The sequence below is a fragment of the Taudactylus pleione genome, unplaced genomic scaffold (assembly GCF_031769625.1).
Source record: "Taudactylus pleione unplaced genomic scaffold, aTauple2 ptg000609l, whole genome shotgun sequence".
NCBI lineage: Eukaryota > Metazoa > Chordata > Amphibia > Anura > Myobatrachidae > Taudactylus > Taudactylus pleione.
This window is the reverse complement of record NW_028285011.1, coordinates 2,685,390-2,708,167: the sequence shown is the minus strand read 5'-3', so window position 1 is coordinate 2,708,167 and position 22,778 is coordinate 2,685,390. Positions and strand designations below refer to the sequence as shown.

The following is a 22,778-nucleotide window of genomic DNA, read 5'->3' as shown; positions in this document are numbered from 1 at the left end:
AAAGAAAGAACGCACCGGAGAGCTCAGCAACACCAAAAGACCCGGAAGACCACGGAAAACAACTGTGGTGGATGACAGAAGAATTATTTCCCTGGTGAAGAAAAACCCCTTCATAACAGTTGGCCAAATCAAGAACACTCTCCAGGAGGTAGGTGTATATGGTTCAAAGTCAACAATCAAGAGGAGACTTCACAAGAGTGAATATAGAGGGCTCACCACAAGATGTAAACCATTGGTGAGCCTCAAAAACAGGAAGACCAGATTAGAGTTTGCCAAACAACATCTAAAAAAGCCATTACAGTTCTGGAACAACATCCTATGGACAGATGAGACAAAGATCAACTTGTACCAGAGTGATGGGAAGAGAAGACTACGGAGAAGGAAAGGAACTGCTCATGATCCAAAACATACCACCTCATCAGTGAAGCATGGTGGTGGTAGTGTCATGGCGTGGGCATGTATGGCTGCCAATGGAACTGGTTCCATTGTATTTATTGATTATGTGACTGCTGACAAAAGCAGCAGAATGAATTCTGAAGTGTTTCGGGCAATATTATATGCTCATATTCAGTCAAATGCTTCAGAACTCATTGGACAGCGCTTCACAGTGCAGATGGACAATAACCCGAAGCATACTGCAAAAACAACCAACTAAAAAGTGGAATGTTATGCAATGGCCAAGTCAATCACTTGACCTGAATCCGATTGAGCATGCATTTCACTTGATGAAGATAAAACTAAAGTGAAAATGCCCCAAGAACAAGCAGGAACTGAAGACTTTTGCAGTAGTGGCCTGGCAGAGCATCACCAGGGATGAAACCCAGCGTCTGGTGATGTCTATGCATTCCAGACTTCAGGCTGTAATTGCCTGCAAAGGATTTGCAACAAAGTATTAAAAAGTGAAAGTTAGATGTAGGATTGTTTAGTTTGTCCCATTACTTTTGACCCCTTAATAAGTGGGAGGCACATATAGAAACCATTGTAATTCATACACCGTTCACCTGATTTGGATGTAACTACCCTCAAATTAAATCTGAAGGTCTGCAGTTAAAGCACATCTTGTTTGTTTCATTTCAAAGCCATTGTGGTGGTGAATAGAGGCCAAAATATGAAAATTCTGTCAATGTCCCAATATTTATGCACCTGACTAACTATTTAGATGAGCCCTGGCAGTACCTGAATTTGTAATTAAATTCAAACATACTGATTTTAAATTCATTATGGAGGCCATGTATAAAACAAAAAACTGGAGAACCTGCTCTATGCTAGCCACTAGGTTGGTATATTTGCTCTGCAATGCCACAAGATTGAGATGTCTGCTTTATGCTACCACTCAGGTGCTACCAGTCTGGAAGATATTCTCTACACTAAGGGGGAGATTTAATAAAGCTTATATGGGCCAGATGTACTAAGCTCTGAAAAGTGGTAAACTGGAGAGTGATAAACCACCAGCCAATCAGCTCCTAACTGTCATTTTTCAAACACAGCCTGTAACATGACAGTTGGGAGCTGAGTGGCTGGTGGTTTATCACTCTCCAGTTTACCACTTTTCAGAGCTTAGTACATCTCCCCTACTAGAGAGATAAAATTGTGAGAGATAAAGAACCAATCAATCAGCTCCTAAATTTCATTTTTCAAACACAGCCTGTAAAGTGACAGTAATCTCTCTCCAAGCTTTATTAAATATCCCCCTCAACACTATACTGGGAGCAAGGACATTCTAGACATAAAATTGGGACTACAATATAACCTAATTACCAAATTGGGGAGTTTGCTTTATGCTAGCAAACTCATTGGAGTTTTAGCTGTACTCAAGCAATCACACAGTTTTCTATGAACTAGTCTCTAGGGGGTTTATTTACAAAGCGTCAAGTTGTAATCTGGGCGCTTCTGATCATGCTTTATGCTCAATATTTAAAAGGGAAATACTTTTGCTAGCTAGACATGGCTAAGAAAAGCACCGCCCTTTAAAATATTGGGCATAAGCATGATCAGAAGGAATAAACCCATAGATGTCTGCTGTATATGTTAGAAACATGAAAGCAGTCCATTGTTTATCTTAACCAGCAGACTAGGCTTTGGTTTGTTTAGTTGCTACTAGAATAGGCTCCACTTTATTTACTGGCAATGAGAATGGATTTTGTATTGTATTCTGCAATAAGGGGGAAGCGGACAGAATGTAAGAGCAGCTGCAATTTCCGATGCCGGTTCTGGTAGCACAAAGATGTGTTTTCTAAAATGAAAGTTCACTGAACTGACACTTTTGTTTACTGTGCTAAAAATATGCTATACATACTATTTCTTTTTGAGAAAATTATTTCCATGTGTAAAATTGAGCATACCTGTGCTTATTATTATTTAAGCTATTTGGTAGAACCCATAGACGATCAGGCAGGCACGGATAATTAATATTCACTGCTAACTTCTGCTCACTGAAGCCTGTACTTCAGATCCTGTGCTTATCTGCTGAGTTTACAATGCTGACAAAAAAGTGTCAGACCTGAATACGCCAAGCGTAAAATATGTTATTTCTCCTTATCAGACCGGAACTGATTAAATAAATGTTTCAACAATATTATTATTAAATGATAGACCCAAGCTCAAATGGTAAACTGCATGAAAGCACTGCCTGTATTGACTAAATTGAAATTCCACTGAACTGATGATTTTGTTTACTCTTGCAAAATATATGTTTAGACTTTATTAAAGTACATGATTATTTTAAAAGGATCTGTGTTGAAAGTAGTTTAATATCATGTATTCAACCGCACTATTTAAGATCTTAGACTGTATTCCTTTATGTAGAAGTTGGGTTTATTTTCCATTAATGTATGGTAATAAAATACAGTTTATAGAAATGTTTTCATGTTTAGAGGATATGTACTATCTGCATATTTCCATATATTCCAAACATACATTTTGAATAAAACATCATAAATAGCAATAATAACAGAGCCACCACAAAGCTTAGGTGTGGACAATGATAAACCATATTGCACAGTATAAATGGTAGGCTAAATCACTAGGCTTACCATTGTTAACTCTAAAGGTGCGTGCACATTAGACGACTCGCAAAAGATGCAATGACGTCAACGATTTCCCATGGACTTCCCCGGCAACTCCCCTGCACTCCCAGACAAATGATATCTTGCATAAACTGTCTGATCTGACAAACGATCTGACCAACGACCTTAATCTTGTTAACAAGATTGGCAGATCTTGCCTGCTGTGGGCAAGATCTGAAGATGCGATGTACGACCCGCGGGGATGCGCATCGACATCGTTATCGTGAGTAGACACTCACGATTTGGAAATATTTTACACGATTTGTCGTTCCGATGCATCAAGATCGGCCAAATCGTGCAAAATATCGTCTAGCGTGTACGCACCTTAAGATGTATGATTTGGAGATGGAAGAGTTTCAAATTTATCCTATAAGTAGTGAAGGACAAAAGATTCTCCTAGCAGCACTCTAGGTTGAGTTCTTAGAAATGTATGGGCATGATTCTATTCAACGCGATGTAAATAGCGCCGGGAGTGAGCTCCCGGAGCTATTCAATACACCGCGCTGCCAAGTCCGACTAATGATTTCTTCTCTCATCCCTCCGGGGATGAGAGAAGAAATCCGACAAAAGTCCCAGCGCGAGGCTGTTTTCTGCCCTTCGCGCCTGGAAAACAGCCTCGCGCCGGGATGTTAGGTCGGGGAATGCCCGTTATCGCGCCTATACACCCTGTTTAAGGCGCGAGAACGAGCCTTCCCCGACCTAACATCGCGATGAATTGAATAGCTCCAGGAGCTATCTCCCGGGACTATTTACATCGCGTTGAATAGAATCGTGCCCTATGCCATTAGAGGACATCTTATCCAATTAGCCGCAAGTTTCATACTGTGAAGTCTTACTTTAATAATCCACGTATAAACATAATAATTTTGCAAATAAAATCAGCTTGATTCAATTAGAAAAGTCAAGTCATGGATATCATAGGTTAATTCTGCAGTGTGCCAGTTATGAGAAGTTAAGGAAAGAGTGGGGAAATCACCATGAACCCCCAAAAAGTGTTAATTAAGATAGCAGATGGCCATAAGGACAGCGTAGGAGGCTTTTCATGGTCAAAAGCAAAGTACAGGAGACTGTTATAATGTATCACAAGATTGTATTTTTCGACTTTTATTTATTAATGTGTACAGGGACGGACTGTGGCTATAGAACAGCCCCAGCATCCCTTTTTGTGCTCTCGGAAACAGGGCATGGCCAGTGTGGCCTAGAATTTGTATCTCAACAAAAAAAAGATTGTGTATTTGGAGTTACATTTAATTGTATCTATTGTGATTTGTAAGTTTGTATAAACAAGTTAGTGATATATTGGGAAAAAACACTTGCAACTACCATCTGCAAGTTCAAAATCCCTTTACTATCAATGCAACATACATGTTCCAAATAATTCATATGGTTTCTCTACTTTTTAGAAAAATTAACATGAAAAGTAAATGTCTTTACTGACCATATTTTACTATTTAAACACCTTTAAATACATCACTCATCAAGAGTAGTATACCAGAGGTACTACACTATATCTTGACATTTTTACATTAAAATAAGGACTATTAAAAAAGTTATCACCTACTCTGGAGGTGTCTACTATAGGCTGCAATTTCTCTCTCTGAAATTTGTAATCGCTTTTCTAACTGAGTAGCATGCTTTGCCACTGAAAAAAATCGCACAACATAGTTTGCAGCTAACTTAGGGCCTGATTCAGACCCACTCGCGAGCGGCTGTCCGCTCGCAAGTGGGTCGATGTTCTGGACTGAGCATGCGCACGACGGAGGGAGCTACGTCGTGCGCATGCGCCAGACGCGATGAGCGAAGGAAAGTCCTTCGCTCGTTGGGTCCGATCAAAGGGGGCGTGCTGTCAATGTTGATTGACAGCACGCCCCCTTTGGTAGGCGTGCCTCCCTGACGGGGGCGTTCCCACGGGAACGCCTCCCGTCAATAGCCGGCCCACTGACATCACTAGTGATGTCAGTGGGAGTGATCTTGGCTCTGATAGAGCCAAAATCACTCCGGAGCTTGCGGTTGAAAACCTCAACCGCAGGCTCCGGCTCGCAATTTCGATGGTCGCGATGGTCTCGACCATCGCGGCCATCAAAATGCACGCTCGTATAGCCTGTGGGTGGTGACCCACAGCTATACGAGCGTCCAGAAGGACGCTCCATTTTCATGGAGGCCGGCCCTCATTCAGAGCGAGCGCTCTGCTCAGAGCGTACGGCTCTGAATGAGGGCCTTAATCTTCCCTCTAGGGTCCATCAATCCTCCCAAAATAGCTGGTCTCTCAGTGTTTTCTGTCCAGCAATTCTCTGCTTGCTCCTATCTTCAAACTGCCCCTGCTGTGTAAGCTTACCATTGCTTTAGAAGGGAAGTTCATGAAAGAGGAGCATTGGGAAATACAGGGTCTGCTTAAAATTGGCAAGTTCAGAACTGATGAGAACAGCATCTATGGGCTGTTACAAATAGTGAATCTGCTGCGGTATGTAACATTTTGTATTGCAGCATATCTCTGCAATACAGAATGTTTCTATGCTTCAATTTATCAACATAGACCACCCTGTGTGAAGGCGAAGCAAAAATGGGGGGTCTGTGACATGAAGGAGTCCACACCAGTTGCGTAGAACCCCGGCGGAAGGTTCCGTGGCATTTACTGTACTGTATGTATGTGGCCCAAAAGCTTAAGCATGTCCAGTAATAAAAATGTCTTAAATTGGAAATGCACATGTGCAAACTGATGAGGTCATACATGCACAACAATCATTTTACTTGAATTCATTACTAGGCATGAGTGAGATGGAGGATCATGGATTGGCGAGACTGGTAAATATACGTAACACTATTCTGAGACAGCATTATTTTTTTCTATCTCAAACTGTAAAAATATTAGCTTTTGGCAGTGTGTTATATACCGCAGTCCCCAAAATAGACTATTGGGACACGCTTAACAGAGAAAGCAAAGGGACCAGATCCAATTAGGGTTAGGCTAAATCTTAAATGTAAGTGTATACATTTTGTCGATATTCACAATGTCGACATTATGTCAGTGTTGACATTGTGAAAGTCGACATGCTAAATCAGAACCGGCTCTAGGGGTGTTCGACCAGTGCAGTCGAACAGGGCACCACCCATAGAGGGCGCACCCCTCACCAACATCCCGATTTCAGAGGGACAGTACTATCCCGCTGTTCCACCCATGGGCCAAAGTGGCCCGCGGGTGGTGAAATTGGGAGGTTGGACACCCCCACCGCCACAGCTGTGCAGCGGTGCCGGACCCCGGAGTCTGAATGGATGCTGTGCGCATGCGCACGGCATCCATTCGGTATACAATCGGGAAGCCGGCTGCCGGAATCCCGGCAGCCGGCTTTCCAACTGCTTTATCCAGCCGTGGGATAAATGACCGACGTCTATATCTAGACGCCGCTCATTTCCCCGACGCCGGGAGACCGGCGCCCGGCATCCTGATCGAGCGGATGCCGGGCGCCGCGAGCGGACAGCCGCGTGGGGGGGGGCTTAGGTTTAGGGCACCCAGGGAGGACTTAGGGTTAGGCACCCCCCTGGGGGACTTAGGTTTAAGCAGCGGGGGAGGGGGGATTAGAATTAGGCACAGGGGGGGAGGTTAGGGTTAGGCACCCCTAAGGAGGGTTGGGGTTAGGTTAGTACATACTTACCTTACCACGATCGGGATTTCCAGTGCTGTCGGGCTTCCGCTGCCAGGCTCTGCTGTTTTGTCGGGCTGCCGCTGCCGGGATTCGAACTCCCGGCCATGCGGCAGCCGGGATATCATACCGATTCCATCCATTCAGTGACGGGAGAGGGCTGGGGGAAGCCCAGATAGTGAGGCTCCCCCCAGCCTGATGTTATTTAGAGGCATGCTATGCAGGCATGCCTCCAAATAACGTCACATAAGGGGCGTGACCTATGGTAATTAGGCCACGCCCCCATGTTTGGTCGCACACGATGTGAGGGCGCACTTTGGAGAGCTGGCACTGGGTGCTCCAAACCATGGAGCCGGCACTGTGTTAAATTCTGACATTCTGAACATGTTGCCATCTGGAACATATCGACATCCTGAATATCAACATTTCATACCACACCCAAAGACAGACAACTTTGCTGACAAATTTTCCTGTGGTGGCTGCACAATAGGATCACAACCAGCAGCAGGGAGATGTATTATCCTTACCACATCTGATACTGTCGGTAAATGCACTAATTGATTACTTATTCTGCTAGTGTGCTGTAAGCAACTGATCAGTATGTGAGATTATCAGTGATGACCATTGCTTCACTGATTCCTGTTTCACTCTAACAAAAACAAACTCTCTACCTTATATATTAATATTTAAGATGGAATTTTTAGACTACATATTAACACAAAATCTGTGGCCACAGTTGTTTCTGGGATATATGGATACTGTGGACTGATTACTGTCCAGATGGACCAAGAAGTGTGGAACTTTGGGCCTGATTCAGACCCACTCGCGAGCGGCTGTCCGCTCGTAAGTGGGTCGATGTTGTGCACTGCGCATGCGCACGACGGCGGGAGCTCCGTCGTGCGCATGCGCCAGACGCGACGAGCGAAGGACTTTCCTTCGCTCGTTGTGTCTGATCAAAGGGGGCGTGCTGTCGATGTTGATTGACAGCACGCCCCCTTTGGTGGGCGTGCCGGGGGCGTGCCTCCCAGACAGGGCCTTCCCAAGGGAACGCCTACCGTCAGAAGCCGGCCCACTAACATCACTAGTGATGTCAGTGGGAGTGATTTTGGCTCTGTTAGAGCCAAAATCACTCCGGGCCTTGCGGTTGAAAACCTCAACCGCATACTCCGGCTCGCAGTGGCGATGGTCGCGATGGTCACGACCATTGCGGCCATCAAACTGCACGCTCATATAGGCTGTGGGTGGTGACCCACAGCTATACGAGCGTCCAGGAGGACGCTCCATAATTATGGAGGGCGGCCCTCATTCAGAGCGTGCGCTCTGCTCAGAGCGTAAGGCTCTGAATGAGGGCCTTTATCTGGATTTGTAAAAGCAATAGTATGTTTTATTTCATGCTATTTAGCTGTAAGAATGATAATAATGAAGTAAATAATTTTATCTATTATCGAGTGTCAATGCCTTTTTTTGTAAAATTTAATGGAATAATGGGCAGCAATATAAATATAAGCTTTAAATCAAGACCCTAACTAAAGCCCACCTGGTATGGTGTCAGAGCATGGAAATCACCTTTCCAAAGGCAAATCGCTGACACAAGCTACAGTAAATAAAAAGGCCCATTCAAAAGAGTAATATTATTGCATTATTTCTATATGAGGTTGTTATCAAACTGAACATAAAAGAGGATGCATTGAATTTCAAATAGGATACAATTCAAATCAAACAGTTAAACAACTGAAATAGATGGATCATGTAACTATAGAAAAATATTATACCCGGTTGCTTTCAAATTTGGAGCGATCATTGTTTGCTTTGGCTGTCCTCTCTGCAAGCTTCTTTTGCATTTGTGGGCCTCTTCCAAAGAAGATGTAGTTGACAAATGCATACTCCAGTAAGGCCAAAAACACAAACACAAAGCATCCCATCAAATACATATCAATAGCTTTAACATAAGGGATCTTGGGCAACGTTTCTCGGAGATGAGTGTTGATCGTTGTCATAGTCAGAACAGTAGTTATTCCTAAAAAGAAACATATTTTTCATTATTACCTTCATTATCATACTTGTTTATAAAGTATAAGAGAAAGTAAAGGACAATTCAACTCCAAAACTGAAATGTTCAGATATGAACCATGAAGGAAAAATACAGTGTTAACCTAACCTTACACTGCAGCTCTGTTAAAATGTAAATATTACCTCCCCACGCTATTACACAAAGCTGAAGCCCCTACCACATCTTTAGCTCAGTGTCCTAATGGGATTTTATATTCAAGACTGAAGGCAGAATCTGCGCTTCATTTAAGAGAAACAAAGGGTGCCAATGATTAGGGGACACCTAAAACACTGAATGATTGAAATAATGTCATACATCCAGAATTATGTTAATGTCGCCCATGAATCCCCCCACACAGAGCACCTGCCGTTGGCATGAAGGAGAAGTAGCTGCCAGCGGTTTACATGTGCAGCCGCTGCGCCTCCAAGTTTGTGATGGGCTTTTAATATGATTCAATATAAAATACTTACATGCACACATAAAGCTAGTTACCAAACCACACCAACATACTGTACATGTCTTCACTTATCTCAAAATATCTTCCAACCCGATATCTCTGCTCTGCACAAGATATGCATCTCTCCTCCTTACGCATTACTTGTTCCCACACAAAGTTACAGGACTTTTTTTCGGGCTACATCCACCCTGTGGAATGCCCTCCCATGCACAATAAGACTTTCCGCTAGTCTCCAAACATTCAAGTGTTCTCTGAAAACTCACCTCTTCAGACAAGCTTATCAGATTCCAGAACCACCCACATAACCTTTATAGCTTTCCTATCTAACTCCCTTCTTATAATTTACACATATCACATTTTCTCTCTCTTCAGTTTCACATCCTCCTGACCCTAGGCCAACTTTCCAGTGTGACTGGATCATACAGCTCACCAAGAACCTCTGCAATCGAGCTGGACCAATTTGCAATTTGTACAGTAGCACCTATCCTTTTGTATCAACACCTAATTCCCTATAGATTGTAAGCTTGCGAGCAGGGCCCTCTTACCTTTATGTCTGTTTTTTACAACCCAGTCTTGTTCTATTAATGTTGTTCAAATTGTAAAGCGCAACAAAATATGCTGCGCTATATAAGAAACTGTAAATAAATAAATAAATTATGCTTGGTTGAAACATCACAGTCAAGCTTTCTACTCCCAGTCTGAAGACCAGAGGATGTAGTCCCACTTTCCATCTGCTGAGGTAAAAATCAATGGGGGCAATGTGCCCAATTTAAAGGGGCACCACCTAGGGCACCTTGGGGCATTTGAGTTATTAGGGCATCACTAGACCTGTTCTTGTAGACAAATCAGCAAATTTGTTAACAAACAACAAATGAACAATGACATCCAGTAACCCAATAATCACGAGAAACAATATTAATTTAGCCAGAAATTAATCAAAGCATCTTTTAAGAATGACGTATATCATGGACATTGTAGTATATTCTACAGCTCTTTTTACATACTGTATATAGTTATGGCACTGTAAGTATTATGTTATAAAAGTGCAGTCTCCATGGGCAATTCCGTGATCATAAAAGTACTTTCAGAGCCCTTATACACTAATGTCAAACTAGTGCTTATACAGTATTAAGTATAAGTATGTACAAAACCAATAGATCCTGCACCGGAGTGTGATAAAGAATTTTAGAGCCAACTATAATCACGATAAATTAATAATAGAATAATCCACTTTGTTGATGGCGCTGCTTAGGAAAAGTATACATCATACTCACAATTAACAAAAAACCTCTAGACTAGAGCTAGAAAATAAATTCCCTTTCTGGGGCACTCTTAATTAAATATATGATATGAAATTATAGAAAAATTAAAACTTAACCTTTATTGTTGTTGTATAGCTAAAAATTGGGGGATATATTTCCTATATAATAATTAAGCTCAGTAACCTGTAATCATTCAATATAATGGCGAAAAATATTAATCAGCACTCAATACCGGTAATTAAATAACAGAAAAAATGTGTAGGGATTAAATTGCCCCCCTATGAGTGCTATGGCAGTTATACCTTACAAATTATTGCTTCCCAGTAGATATATAAACATACAAATATGTTTACTGAGTCAAAATTAGCCCAGTATATCCACCTATTGCATACTGACAATAATTATATACAAAGACTTAATATTGCACTTAGCCCGTTAAATAGTGACGTTAAATAGTGATTTTTGCAAAAACCAATAAATTCATAACATATGTCCCTATTTAATGAAACATGCAGTGAATGTACACAAGGTATTCCATATAAACACAATTAATCAATAAATAATCAATAAATAATTGCACTTTACCCAAATTTACATGCTATTAGAGTATGTACACATAATTTTCAATTTCCACCAAGACATGTGTTTAAACAGGGTAAATCCTGAAACCTGAACCATATGCATAAATTTTGGATTCAACCTAAAATATATAGGCTTCAGATCAGGAAAAGACACTTAAAATGTACCCATCTCATATCCTAGTCAATTTTTGGGTTCAATCCCTTAGCATAGGGGGAATAGGATATGGTAAAGTATAGCACCAAAGTCCTGATCACCTTCTGCTGTCTGAGGTCTTCACTAAGCGGACCCCAGATGAGAGAGGGATCCTGGGCAGTGCGGATGGAAGAAAAAGTAAGTGGGAGGACACTGACCCATATTTGGTGTTAGGCTGTCCTTGTTGCCTAGGCAACGAAGGGACTGGATATGCCAGCAGGAAAAGTCACCACTGGATAAAGTACCTGTATCTGAGAGATGTCAGAGCAAGTTGCCAGTAATAGCTGCCATATGTTGCTCCCCGCTGTACCAGGGAGTAGATACCGTGGACACGCGTTTCGCCCTGCGGCTTGATCACCATGAGCCATTAAGTATGTAAATAGATACCCATTGGTTCCAATCAAGCCCATATCCACTACAAATTGCACTTGCGGTTGGGAGCATTTGAATTGCAGCACATTTTTTTTTTACAGTTTTTCATTTACTTCTATGCATATAAACAAATTGGGGCCATTTGATGACCACTGTAACCACAAGCACTGTTTAGCCAGAGAATGTAAAAAGTGATTGTGTTTGACCTGAGGTGTCATTGGCATTTACTGGCACGCAAGTGGGTATATGCTTTTATACAGGTCAGGGAATGCCAATTTCACTTCTGTGATTAAAATCTGTTTCTTACAATATACAAATATTAGTTATGTGAAAAAATGACAGTTGTATGTTAAACTATAAAAAGAACATTGTAAAACAAAAAATAAAATTTAATATCTGAGTTTTGTTTAAATAAAATATAGATACATGTCTGTGACAGTGTTTACATCTATATTTGGCTTGTTGGACTAAATCAACAATAAGCTAATTTTATTAAGGACTGGTATTATAATTACTTGCCGTCTGGGATATCACTATGAAGTATTATTCTTATTTTAACTTTAATTAGTACTAACTTTCTTAACAGCAGTTAACAACTTCCCAGTTGCCCAATACCTTTCTCTAGCACTACGGTAGCCATATTGATCTGAGACAACATAAAAAGGTAGCAGATGGTAATAGCCTCTGTGCAATCCTGAAATCACTAACATTAATGTACCCAGACTGTCAGCGAAAACCCAAGAGTCCTGAAAATATGTATGAAATTAATGGTTGGTTCTCACCCTCCTTATTGCTCACTGTAAGCACTGTGTAAAAAACACTGAAGTGCCTGAACACTAAGGGGTATATTTACTAAAGTGCAGGTTTTTAGAAGTGGAGATGTTACCCATAGCAACCAATCAGATTCTATGTAACATTTATCTAGCACCTTATAGGAGATTATAGCTAGAATATGATTGGTTGCTTTGGGCAACATCTGCACTTCTGAAAACCCATACATTAGTAAATATACCCCTAAGACGAATTAAAACATTAATAAAGAAAATTAAACTTTGATCAGAGACAAAAAGTTAGTAAAACAAAAACTTTAGTCATTGTCAGTGTCACTGATATCAGTATCACACACACAAATGTTTAAATGTTGCATGCAATTAAACTGAATTTTCCAAATGGTCACCCCAGCATTTACTTTCCCAATCCAATCACTATCCTAATGTGCTTCCACCTATGGGATTTTTGCATTGCACCCATGTGTAGTGGCAACACAGCTTGTGGCTAAAAAAAATGTGTACATTTGTTCCTATACTCTATACCGGCATCAGCCCCTTATAAAATATTGGTATTCCTGTGCTTGAAAAAGAACTGGCTGATTATATTTTGGGATAAGTATTTGTGTAAGTATTTAGGAGAAAGAACAAAAACATTTTGAGGGCTTTTTTTTTACATATTGTTTGTCTATTTCTCTACATTCATAAATATATATTTATTCCACTCTTCTACTAAAGTGAAGCCTTACTAATAACACAAAATACAATACTCACTTGTGTATACCAAGAAAGAAAATGTTACACTTTGCCAAACTGTGAAAATTAGTTTGGTCATCAAATTGGAAAATCCAATTTTGAATTGATTGTATATTTTGAAATGAGTGAACACATCACTTCAAGTTCCCCCATTGGGAAAGGGAAATTGTATAGATCTGGGTTTTAAGGTGATTGGCCAACTGACAAAATTGCAATGGTCTGGTGCAGTTTGGTCACCAGAAAACACACACATGGCTATCCGATCATCAGTCAAATAGATTGTATTTAGCACATGTAATACACAGCATTTCCAAATAAAGCTTACAAAACATGTTAGCTTGTTAATTTGACATATTGGGACAAATTCAATTCTCTGTGATGTGCCGCTGTGATGTTCGGTAGTCCAACATTCTTAATATTCCTATTCTAAGGGATAATAGGTGATGTTGGTGGTTGCAAGGTGTCAGCATTCTGATTGTTGCATCACCAACTTGTGGACATCACCATAAATTGATTTAGTAAAATTTACTACTGGCCATTATGCAATATTGTTTTTAAAAAAGTAGAACATAAACAATATTAATTTACTTCATCGGGTCCCAATAACATTTTGTGAATTAGATATTTCTAGCAATTTTAACTTTCAATACTTTCTATGTATTTATTTATTCAATATTTTGTCTGTGATGACAATTAGGGGTATAGTTTCAGTTTTAAAGTTCTCCTTCTGTTAATAAGCACATGTCTAAAGAAAACATGTATTTAGCATATTCATACCAAGGGCAACTCTTGCTGCTGATGCATCATAGTTAATCCAAAATGATACCCAGGATAATATAGTAATCAATATGGATGGCATGTAGGTCTGAAGTATGAAGTATCCAATATTTCTTTTTAACTTGAAGCTCAGGGAAAGTCTAGGATAGGAACCTGAAATAAAAAACAAAGATGAAGTACGAGTCAGTAGTTCTGCTGAAATAATATAAAAACAAAAATATGTTGGTCACAAATCTGTATTTAAATAATGTTTGCGAACAAGTATTCCAAGGCAAGACTATGAATTAATTATCTGTATAGAGTATCTGTCACACCAACTAATCTTAAAACATTTTTCAGGTTATAGCACTTAGGAATATGAAAAATGAGTGCATATGTTATTTCATTACATTTTCTGCCAGTGTCCTCTCACAAGGAAATATTACAGTCTTCCAACGGGATGCTTATTTAAAATATTCACCCAGAGAAAAACATGTACGGAACATTGCTAATTTCCACTAGTCAGGATAGTTTAACCTGTTATACCACCACTACAAATAACATGCTATTGTATGACAATATGTCTGCCAAGTTTTATTTGGAGCATATTTCAAGCAATCTGGTGCTTCAAAAATTGTTATCTAATCCTTAAATGAATTCTAAAAAAAAAATAAAAAAAACAACTCAGCTCATACTGTATATGTCAAGGAGTGGGAAATGAGAAATATTACATACTTCTAGTTGGGGTATTCACAAAAAAGCACTATAGCAAAGAGAAAATGTAATAGAGATGAATTTCTATTATGATATCTCAAACACATTTTTTTTGCAATGTTGTGTGCTGTTTTCATGTAGTAATAGATTCCTATAATGCCTAGCGGTGTTAGCCTGCATGTTTTTGGGGACTTTTTAGTTGCTCAAATTCATTGCAGCTTTGGCCTAACAGTCACAGGTTTTAATAGCCCATGAGTTGGAGGCCAAGTTGCCAACCTGCTGGCAATGTGCATTGGCATTATGGCTGTTAACTGTGTGTTTAAATTTGGTAAATAAGTGGAAAATAATGCTGGGACCTGGAAAAAAATATTACAATAAAGATGGCAAGCATATACTGTTGAAAAAGTATTTTATAAAAAAAAAAAAATGAAGAAAAACTCCCCCAAACATATTAATCAGGGTCCTAATATTGTTTGACGCAAATGCCTCTTACGAGGCCCCAACGCTAATGGCAGGTAATATGTGGACACTGGTATAGGAATTAATCGGAATGCTCCGATTGGTCAGAACATTGCAGTGGTGTGTTGCTGGCGACTTTACAAGTAAGAGCCTATTATATCAGATGACTTGTATGACTTGCATTGGTTTGAGATCAATTGTGGCAGATTTCCAGCAATCTTGCATACAGTATATTTGCATTCCATTTTGAAAATTGGAGGCAATAACATCATTTTGCACTAAAACTGGGTAGGTTATGCTCTGTATGATGCACAGCACATTTACATATATTCAAGTACGTAACCTGTTTCTATAACACAATTGTTTTTCTGGAGTCCAAGTCTTCAAAACTTCATTGGTAGAAAATATACAAATTAAAAAAATGTCACCTTTCCTTATGGAATTTTTAAAACTCTGCATGATGCCCGGGAAAAATTATGGTATACAAACAGTTCACATACTTGAATGCATGCAAATGTCCCATGCGTCACACAATAATCACTTGAAATGGGAATGTTGCAAGTTGCATAGCACCAGTAATTAAATATAAATTTAAATGGTTTGAAATATATTATATGGTAAAAAAAATACTTGTAAACATACTAAAACATTATTGTTAAAATATTTAATTTATTAGAAAATATATCATAATAAACAGATATAAAAGGATATAAAAAGGAACAGAAAACGTGCAAGTCATAATAAAATAAGCATTATTTTAATATTATATACATATATATATATATATATATATATTGTTTTGATATAACTAAGCAGCCAATCATCTAAGGTGACCTCTCCTCAATCAATGCAACATAAATAAAAATATGAGGTGCAGGCGTTAACATGTACAAAAACTGGTGGCTGTGTCTGCAAGAAAAGAAACAGGTGCGGCACAAAAAATATTAAAGTATACATTTTTATATTTCAAAATATGTAAACATAACTGACATTTCAAACATATCACAACATATTAAAAATAGCAATGTTGAGGTATAAAGGAGAAGAGGATACTTTTCTTCTAATCCGAATTAGTTGTCCCTTGGGAATATTGATAACCCAAAATTTATAGTGACATCTACTAAAATGTAAATATGTACTAGCATCCTTTTCCTGCTGGTAATCTTCCAAAGCTACCACCTTGGCTAGAGAGTATGACATCCAAAATGTAATGCTTAAGTGACTAAAGGAGTCTGTAAACTTAAAATGATATATATTATGATTTAAATGTGCAACAAAATTAAGTGCTGAATTATTATACACATGACAAATAAAAACCAGGTCATCTATGTACCACCAATAGTGGAAAAGGGTTAGGCCGAATTAACTATTTCATATTAATTATTGTTCTAAGTGGCCCATGTATACATTTGGGTAACTTGGCGTGAACCTGAACCCCGTTGCAGTACCGACAACCTGTAGAAAGAAAACACTATCAAACAAAAATATAGTTGCATGTCAAAATAAATTATATAGCATGACAATCATCAAGGGAAAGGAAATGTTCAACAGCTTGAAAAAAAGACATTGTCAGGTTGGCCTGCATGTTTACTTGATGAACGATAATGACGAACAACCCACGGGAACGCGCGTCGTTGTTATCGTTCATCATCTTGGTGTTAAAAATGGACGATAAAGTGGACGACTGAACGATAATGATATCGTTATTGTTCAGTCGTCTACTTTAATCGCCCAGTGTGTACGCACCTTAAGGATTTACAAATCAGAGGAATACGGAGAGCTTCCAAGCAGAGTGTTTTGCAATTGGAATGATTGTCCAGGGAAGATTATTCATACATTCTTCACAGAGTTCTTAGGGGTGCACCCATTGCATTACACCACAGTTTGGAATGTATCAGTGACTCTATCATTTAAATACATTTTTTTTTCAGACTTTTTATGTTGCTTGGATTTTTTATTATTTAGGTAATTAGATTCAGTAGCTTATAGAGTCTATCAAGGCTCCATATTGTGATTGTGTTATTATACTCAACACTATATACACTACAGATTATGTGGAACAAGACCTGATATTTGATATTTAATTATTCATTCTTGAATTTATTTGTGTTATTTATTGTTGTTTATTTAATGTTATTATTTTTATTTCATTTTATGTATTTTCAGTGATATTATTTGTGGAACTATATGTGCAAACTGGTTTTCTTTTTAACGCACATATGCACTTTATTTATACTATAAATCGAGGACCTGCTTATGAAGACATTTGTCTTTTATAAAATATAATAAACTGTATTACCATCAACTTACTGTGTATCTCTTTGGTCCGGGTCAGACGATTGGTGCTATCATTTTGTATTTGCTTTTCCTTTTGGTTTATGGGTGGCAATGGACCCCAGGGATAACTGCCTGAAACTTTTCAGCTGTGAACTTGGAGGGCGTCCTTCTTTCTTTTTCTGCCAGCTCTATTAGTACTTCAACTAAATATGTCACTGCATGGTATTTTTCAGTCATATGGGAGAGGGATAATGCAATAATTTTAATAAGTTGGCTCTTAAGAAAATAGTTACTTTTTCTATTTTATGCTGTAAATGAAGCACCTATGACTCCCAGATCCTTCCTGTCACATTTGCTAAAGTTTGCAACAGTTGTTTAAAATGCCTGCTGATAATTTCCTACAGATATAGGTCTTTTAATGTAATGCAATGTAAAGAGGATAATGTGAGGACAGTTTGAAGTTACACTAGTGTATCAAGTTGTCTGCCACTGCTGTAAAATGTCAAGAAATTTCAGCAGCATATGTATTATTTAATTATTATTTCTAAAACTATTAATGAAAACATTTAGGGCCCTATTCACTACAATGCACATTTAAAATCGAGTTGTAGGGTGATATTTTTGCCTAAATTCATATTTTGAATTTAGAAAATATCACAGAGATTTATCAGAAATCCCTTGTAGGGATGAAGCTCTGTGATAAAGCTCTGTCCCTGTGAATCCCATCTGCAGTCTTCTCACTGTATTTTTCGCCAAAAATACAGTGAAAAGATGCCCGCGCATTCACCGACTGGCTCACTATACCCCCACCTTGGTGATCGGTGCTTCCGGCGAAGTCCTCTGTGGCTCCGATCAGCTGGTCTCCCATCTCCTGCACTGGGACCCCAGTCAGCTGTTCTATGCAGCAGTTGACCAGGGTCACAGTGCAGGACCCAGAAGGTCAGCTGACCGGAGCCCCAGAGGACATCACAGTAACACCGATCACTGGTTCCTGTATGCAGGTAAGTGGTTTTTTTTTTTAACTATTTTTTTTTCACAGTGATCAGCTTGTGGTCTACTTAGACCACACAGCTGATCACTGGGGTCTGGCCCTTGCTCCGCTCTGCTTGTTAGAGCAAAATAGGAGTTGGGGAACTGGGAGAAACCATGGATAACGCCATCTCCAGGTGGCGTTATTATCACAGGGCTTCCCCTGGTATTTTTTCACATTTTATTTTTAGTAAATCTGGACAGATCACATTTCCCATTACAATTATGGGAAATGCGATATGCTTACAAAAAACGTTATAATTATGGTTTGGAGTAGAATTTTATGAATTCTACTCCAATTGCCCTTTAGTAAATTTATGTGAAACTAAAATTATGTGAGAAGGGTGTGAAAATACCCCTTTTCACTTTATTTTAGTAAAAGTAATGTTAATAAATAGAGAGCCTTAGTAATCTATCCATTATTAGTTAGAATGAAATTGTGTAACTCAAGCTGTAAGGAGAGCAGATGCGAGAACAGGATTAAGCATGGAATGGAATTAAGTCAATTCTGGTTTAAAGCACTGGTCAATGTACAAAACAAAGTGAAGCATGACCTGATTCAGTGCTTGTTACTTGAATCTTGAGCACAATTAACAGAGACTGTGAAAGGTTAGTAGGACTGATGGCCTTTGCTAGCCATTGAAGCAAATGATGAATCACTCTCTCTGAAAACTAAGTTTTGATTTTCCCTCAGGTCATTATGATACAATAGTGATCCTCTATCTTCCTCTCAGATGTAACCTAGAAATGCCCAGCATCTAATGTATCATATTTGTATGCTAGTTTTCCCTCCAATCATCATTTAAACTTTACAGGGAAATTATATCCACTTAAACGTCAGCAGCTTGAGACTGATCGCAATAGTGAGGTTAGAGTTTCAACTGTGCACTGCATGTAAGCTGTATAAGGGTTTGGAGCTCTCCAAATTGATACAAGCAGCATATGACCACCTGTAAATGCATTTACTATCTAGTAAATGCATTTACTATATAATTATTTAGACTACACAGCTGATCACTGGGGTCTGGCTCCTGACTCTGCTCTGCCTGTTAAAGCAGAGCAGGAGTCGGGGGAACCGGGGTGAACCCTGGATAACGCCATCTTCAAGGTACCGTCATTATCACAGGGCTTCCCCCGGTATTTTTTCACATTTTATTTTTAGTAAATCTGACCAGATCACATTTCCCATTACAATTATGGGAAATGTGATCTGCTTACTAAAAATATGTGATAAAAAGGGTTTGGAGTAGAATTCTACTCAAGTTGACTTTTTGTAAATGTATGTGATACTAAAATAATGTGAAAATGGTGTGAAAACACCCATTTTCACTTTATTTTAGTAAAAATGATGTTAATAAATAGGCCCCTTAGAGTGCTTGTGGTGAATATCATGTTGGAACTGTACTTTGTGGAGTTTTAGGGCCCTATTTACTACAATCCGCATTTAGATTGTAGTGTGATATTTCCGACTGAATTCGCATTGCGAAGTTAGGAAATATCACAGGGATTTATTTAAACTCCCTTGCAGGGATAGAGCTTACGACAAAGATCTGTCCCTGTGAATCCTCTCCACAGCCTTATCACTGTATTTTTTTGATAAAATACAGTGACAAGGTGCCGCACATGCATCAACTGGCCACCACTACACCCCGCCGCGCGATCACGACCCCCCCCCCTTAATTTCACTTACCTCCGGTCATCGCTGTTCCGGTAATGTCCTCCCTCCAGGGCTCCGGTCAGCTGGTCTCCCATCCTGCACTGTGACCCTGTCAGCTGTTCTATGCAACAGCTGATCAGGGTCACAGTGCAGGAGCCAGGAGACTAGCTGACCGGAGCAGCGGAGGACATCACCGAACACTTGAGTTTTTTTCTTGCAGTGGCTTGTGTTTAGACCACACAGCTGAACACTGGGACCCGGCTCTGGTCTGCCTGCTAGAGCAGAGCAGGAGTCGGGGAACCGTGGGAAACCCTGGATAACGCCATCTCCAGGTGGCGTTATCATCACAGGACTTTCCCCGGTATTTTTTCACATTTTATATTTAGTAAATCTCAGGCAGATCGCATTTCGCATAACAATTATGGGAAATGCAATCCTCTTACTAAAAAAGTGTGATAATTAGGGCTTGTAGAATTTTACTAAATTTAGGTGAAACTAAAATAATGTGCAAAGGGTGTGAAAACACCATTTTTCACTTTATTTTAGTAAAATAATGTTAATAAATAGAGCCCCTAAACAGAAATACGAATTCTTATATATTTTTTTAGAAGAACTGTAATATAGCTGTAAGGACAAAAAATCCTCTATTTTTCTATATTAACATGGTTTATATGTTTGTATTGAGGTACTAATTAAGTCACCTGTGCTCCAATATGGCTATCCTTAAAACCTGGACTGTTAGTGTGCCTTAAGGCACGTGGTTGGGAACCCCTGCCATAGACAGTGGTAGGACAGAGGCTGTTGCAGATAGGGCTGCAACAGCCTCTGTCCTACCACTGCCTATGTATTATCTGTATTTCCTTTGTGTGTCAGTCTTTCTGTCCTTATCCTGTCTGTGCCAATATCTGCACACATCCACTGACTGCACCAGCCTCTCCTTCCTATGTCTGCACCATCCTCTTTTTCCTTGTCTCGCCAAAACCATCCTCATTGCCCATGCCACTAAGGCTACTGCCCATGCCACAGCTTTTTTTTTTTCCTTTAAATATAAAATCAACTAAATTCCAGTTCATCTTTGCATATTTACCTACTTGTGCCATTACCTTGCCTGGGACAGTCTCTCTACCTTGCCCTGCCTAGGCTAGCATCTCTGCCTTTAATGTGTAAGTCTCTCATTCTCCTGTCTGTACCAATTTTTTATTCCTGTCTCTGCCATTCTTTTTCTAGTCTGAACCAGCCTCTCAGCTGTTCTCCATGTATGCCAGCCTCCCACTCCCCTATATGTGCTTGTGCCTCCCTTTCCCTGTCTGTTATAGCCTCTTGTCCTTCTTCGATATGTGTCAGTGTCTCTCCCTTTCCTCTCTCTGCACTAGTCTTTCACCCTCTGTATCATCATGTGTGCGCGCACATCTCTGGTAAATCTAGACAACCCCCCCCCACATACTGTACTTTCTTCTGCTGTTTGCACCACCACCCACTTCTCCACTTGTACTTTTACTCTACACATATTATTGCCTTTCCCTTACTCTTACACTTCTCTACCAACTTTAGCAGAAGAAAAGAAGAAAAGTAAGGGATAAAGAGAGGAGAAGTTGATGGAGTCCTGGTGGTGGCCATCAGAAGTGGCATGGATGAATGGAAGCACAACTATTTCCAATATCACAACAATGAATCTGAGGATGACACATAAGCATCTTCTTCTGCTTTTAATAGTGCTTTTATTGCACAATTGATTACTTTTTTAATACATAATGGATCCTATTCATCAAGTTTAAAACCCAATTAACACACATTTTAATGGGGTTTTCAGTCACTGCTGGTTAGTGGCTGATCATACTCTTCTGGCATCTAGTCACATCCCCTCTGGCAGCATGCCATGTCCCTTCAGCACACATTATAATGCACACACCACTTTGTGGACCCTTAATGCTTCAGTCCATCACTAATTAAGGTCATATATTTTTAATCAATGGTACCGGTGAGCACAAATAGCACTAAGAGAAGAGGGGATGTTAGAGATGAAAAACAAAAGGAGCTTCAGTTTTTACTTACGAATCAATGAGGTTATAACATTACATTAAAAATGGCTATTGTTACTGTTGACTATGGTGTCACGTTCTGCTCAAATATTTGCTAATTAATCTCAAAACCTGACCCAGATGGTACAATAACTGTCCACTAGGGTTGCTGCTCAGAAAGATGCTACCAGAGCCAGTACTTCATTACCATTAGATGTTGTGGACCCAAGGTAAACATTATGGAGACATTTTCAGAGGACTGTAAATAAATGAAAACCTGTTAATATAGATCAGTGGTTCTCAAATACGTTTCTCAGGACTCCACATAGTTCACGTTTTGCAGGTCTTCCAACAGATGCACAGGTGTAGTTATTACTCACACATTTTAAAAGATCCACAGGTGGAGCTAATTATTTCACTTGCGATTCTGCAAGGAGAACTGGAAAACATGCACTGTTTGGGGTCCTGAGGACCGAGTTTGAGAACCTGTGATATAGATGCAAGCATAGTTTAAACTAATACCTAGATTCTCCATTAGATATAAACAAATATTTCTATCACTCCAGCCAAATTAACTCAAGCTTGGACCTTTAGTCTTGATTCACAGAGTGGAGTCTTCTCATTGGCAGATTCACGTTTCTAATATATAGTTATTCTGTATGATGACCCATGTCTCAAAGAAAGACATCAATCTTGTTTACTCAAAGAAGGCTGAATACTGCTGAAC

The 22,778-nt window shown here is 39.4% G+C and overlaps 1 protein-coding gene across 2 annotated transcripts in view; it reads right to left on the bottom strand.

The window, feature by feature from the left end:
• GABRB3 (gamma-aminobutyric acid type A receptor subunit beta3) overlaps positions 1 to 22,778 on the bottom strand; it is a 224,982-nt gene that overhangs the window by 6,136 nt on the left and 196,068 nt on the right. For both annotated transcript variants that reach the window (XM_088454039.1, XM_088454040.1), the window contains exons 7-8: positions 13,919 to 14,071; positions 8,476 to 8,720 (exon numbers count right to left, since the gene is read on the bottom strand). In XM_088454039.1, coding sequence (XP_088310165.1) covers positions 8,476 to 8,720; positions 13,919 to 14,071 — 398 coding nt within the window. The remainder of the gene's footprint in view (positions 1 to 8,475; positions 8,721 to 13,918; positions 14,072 to 22,778) is intronic.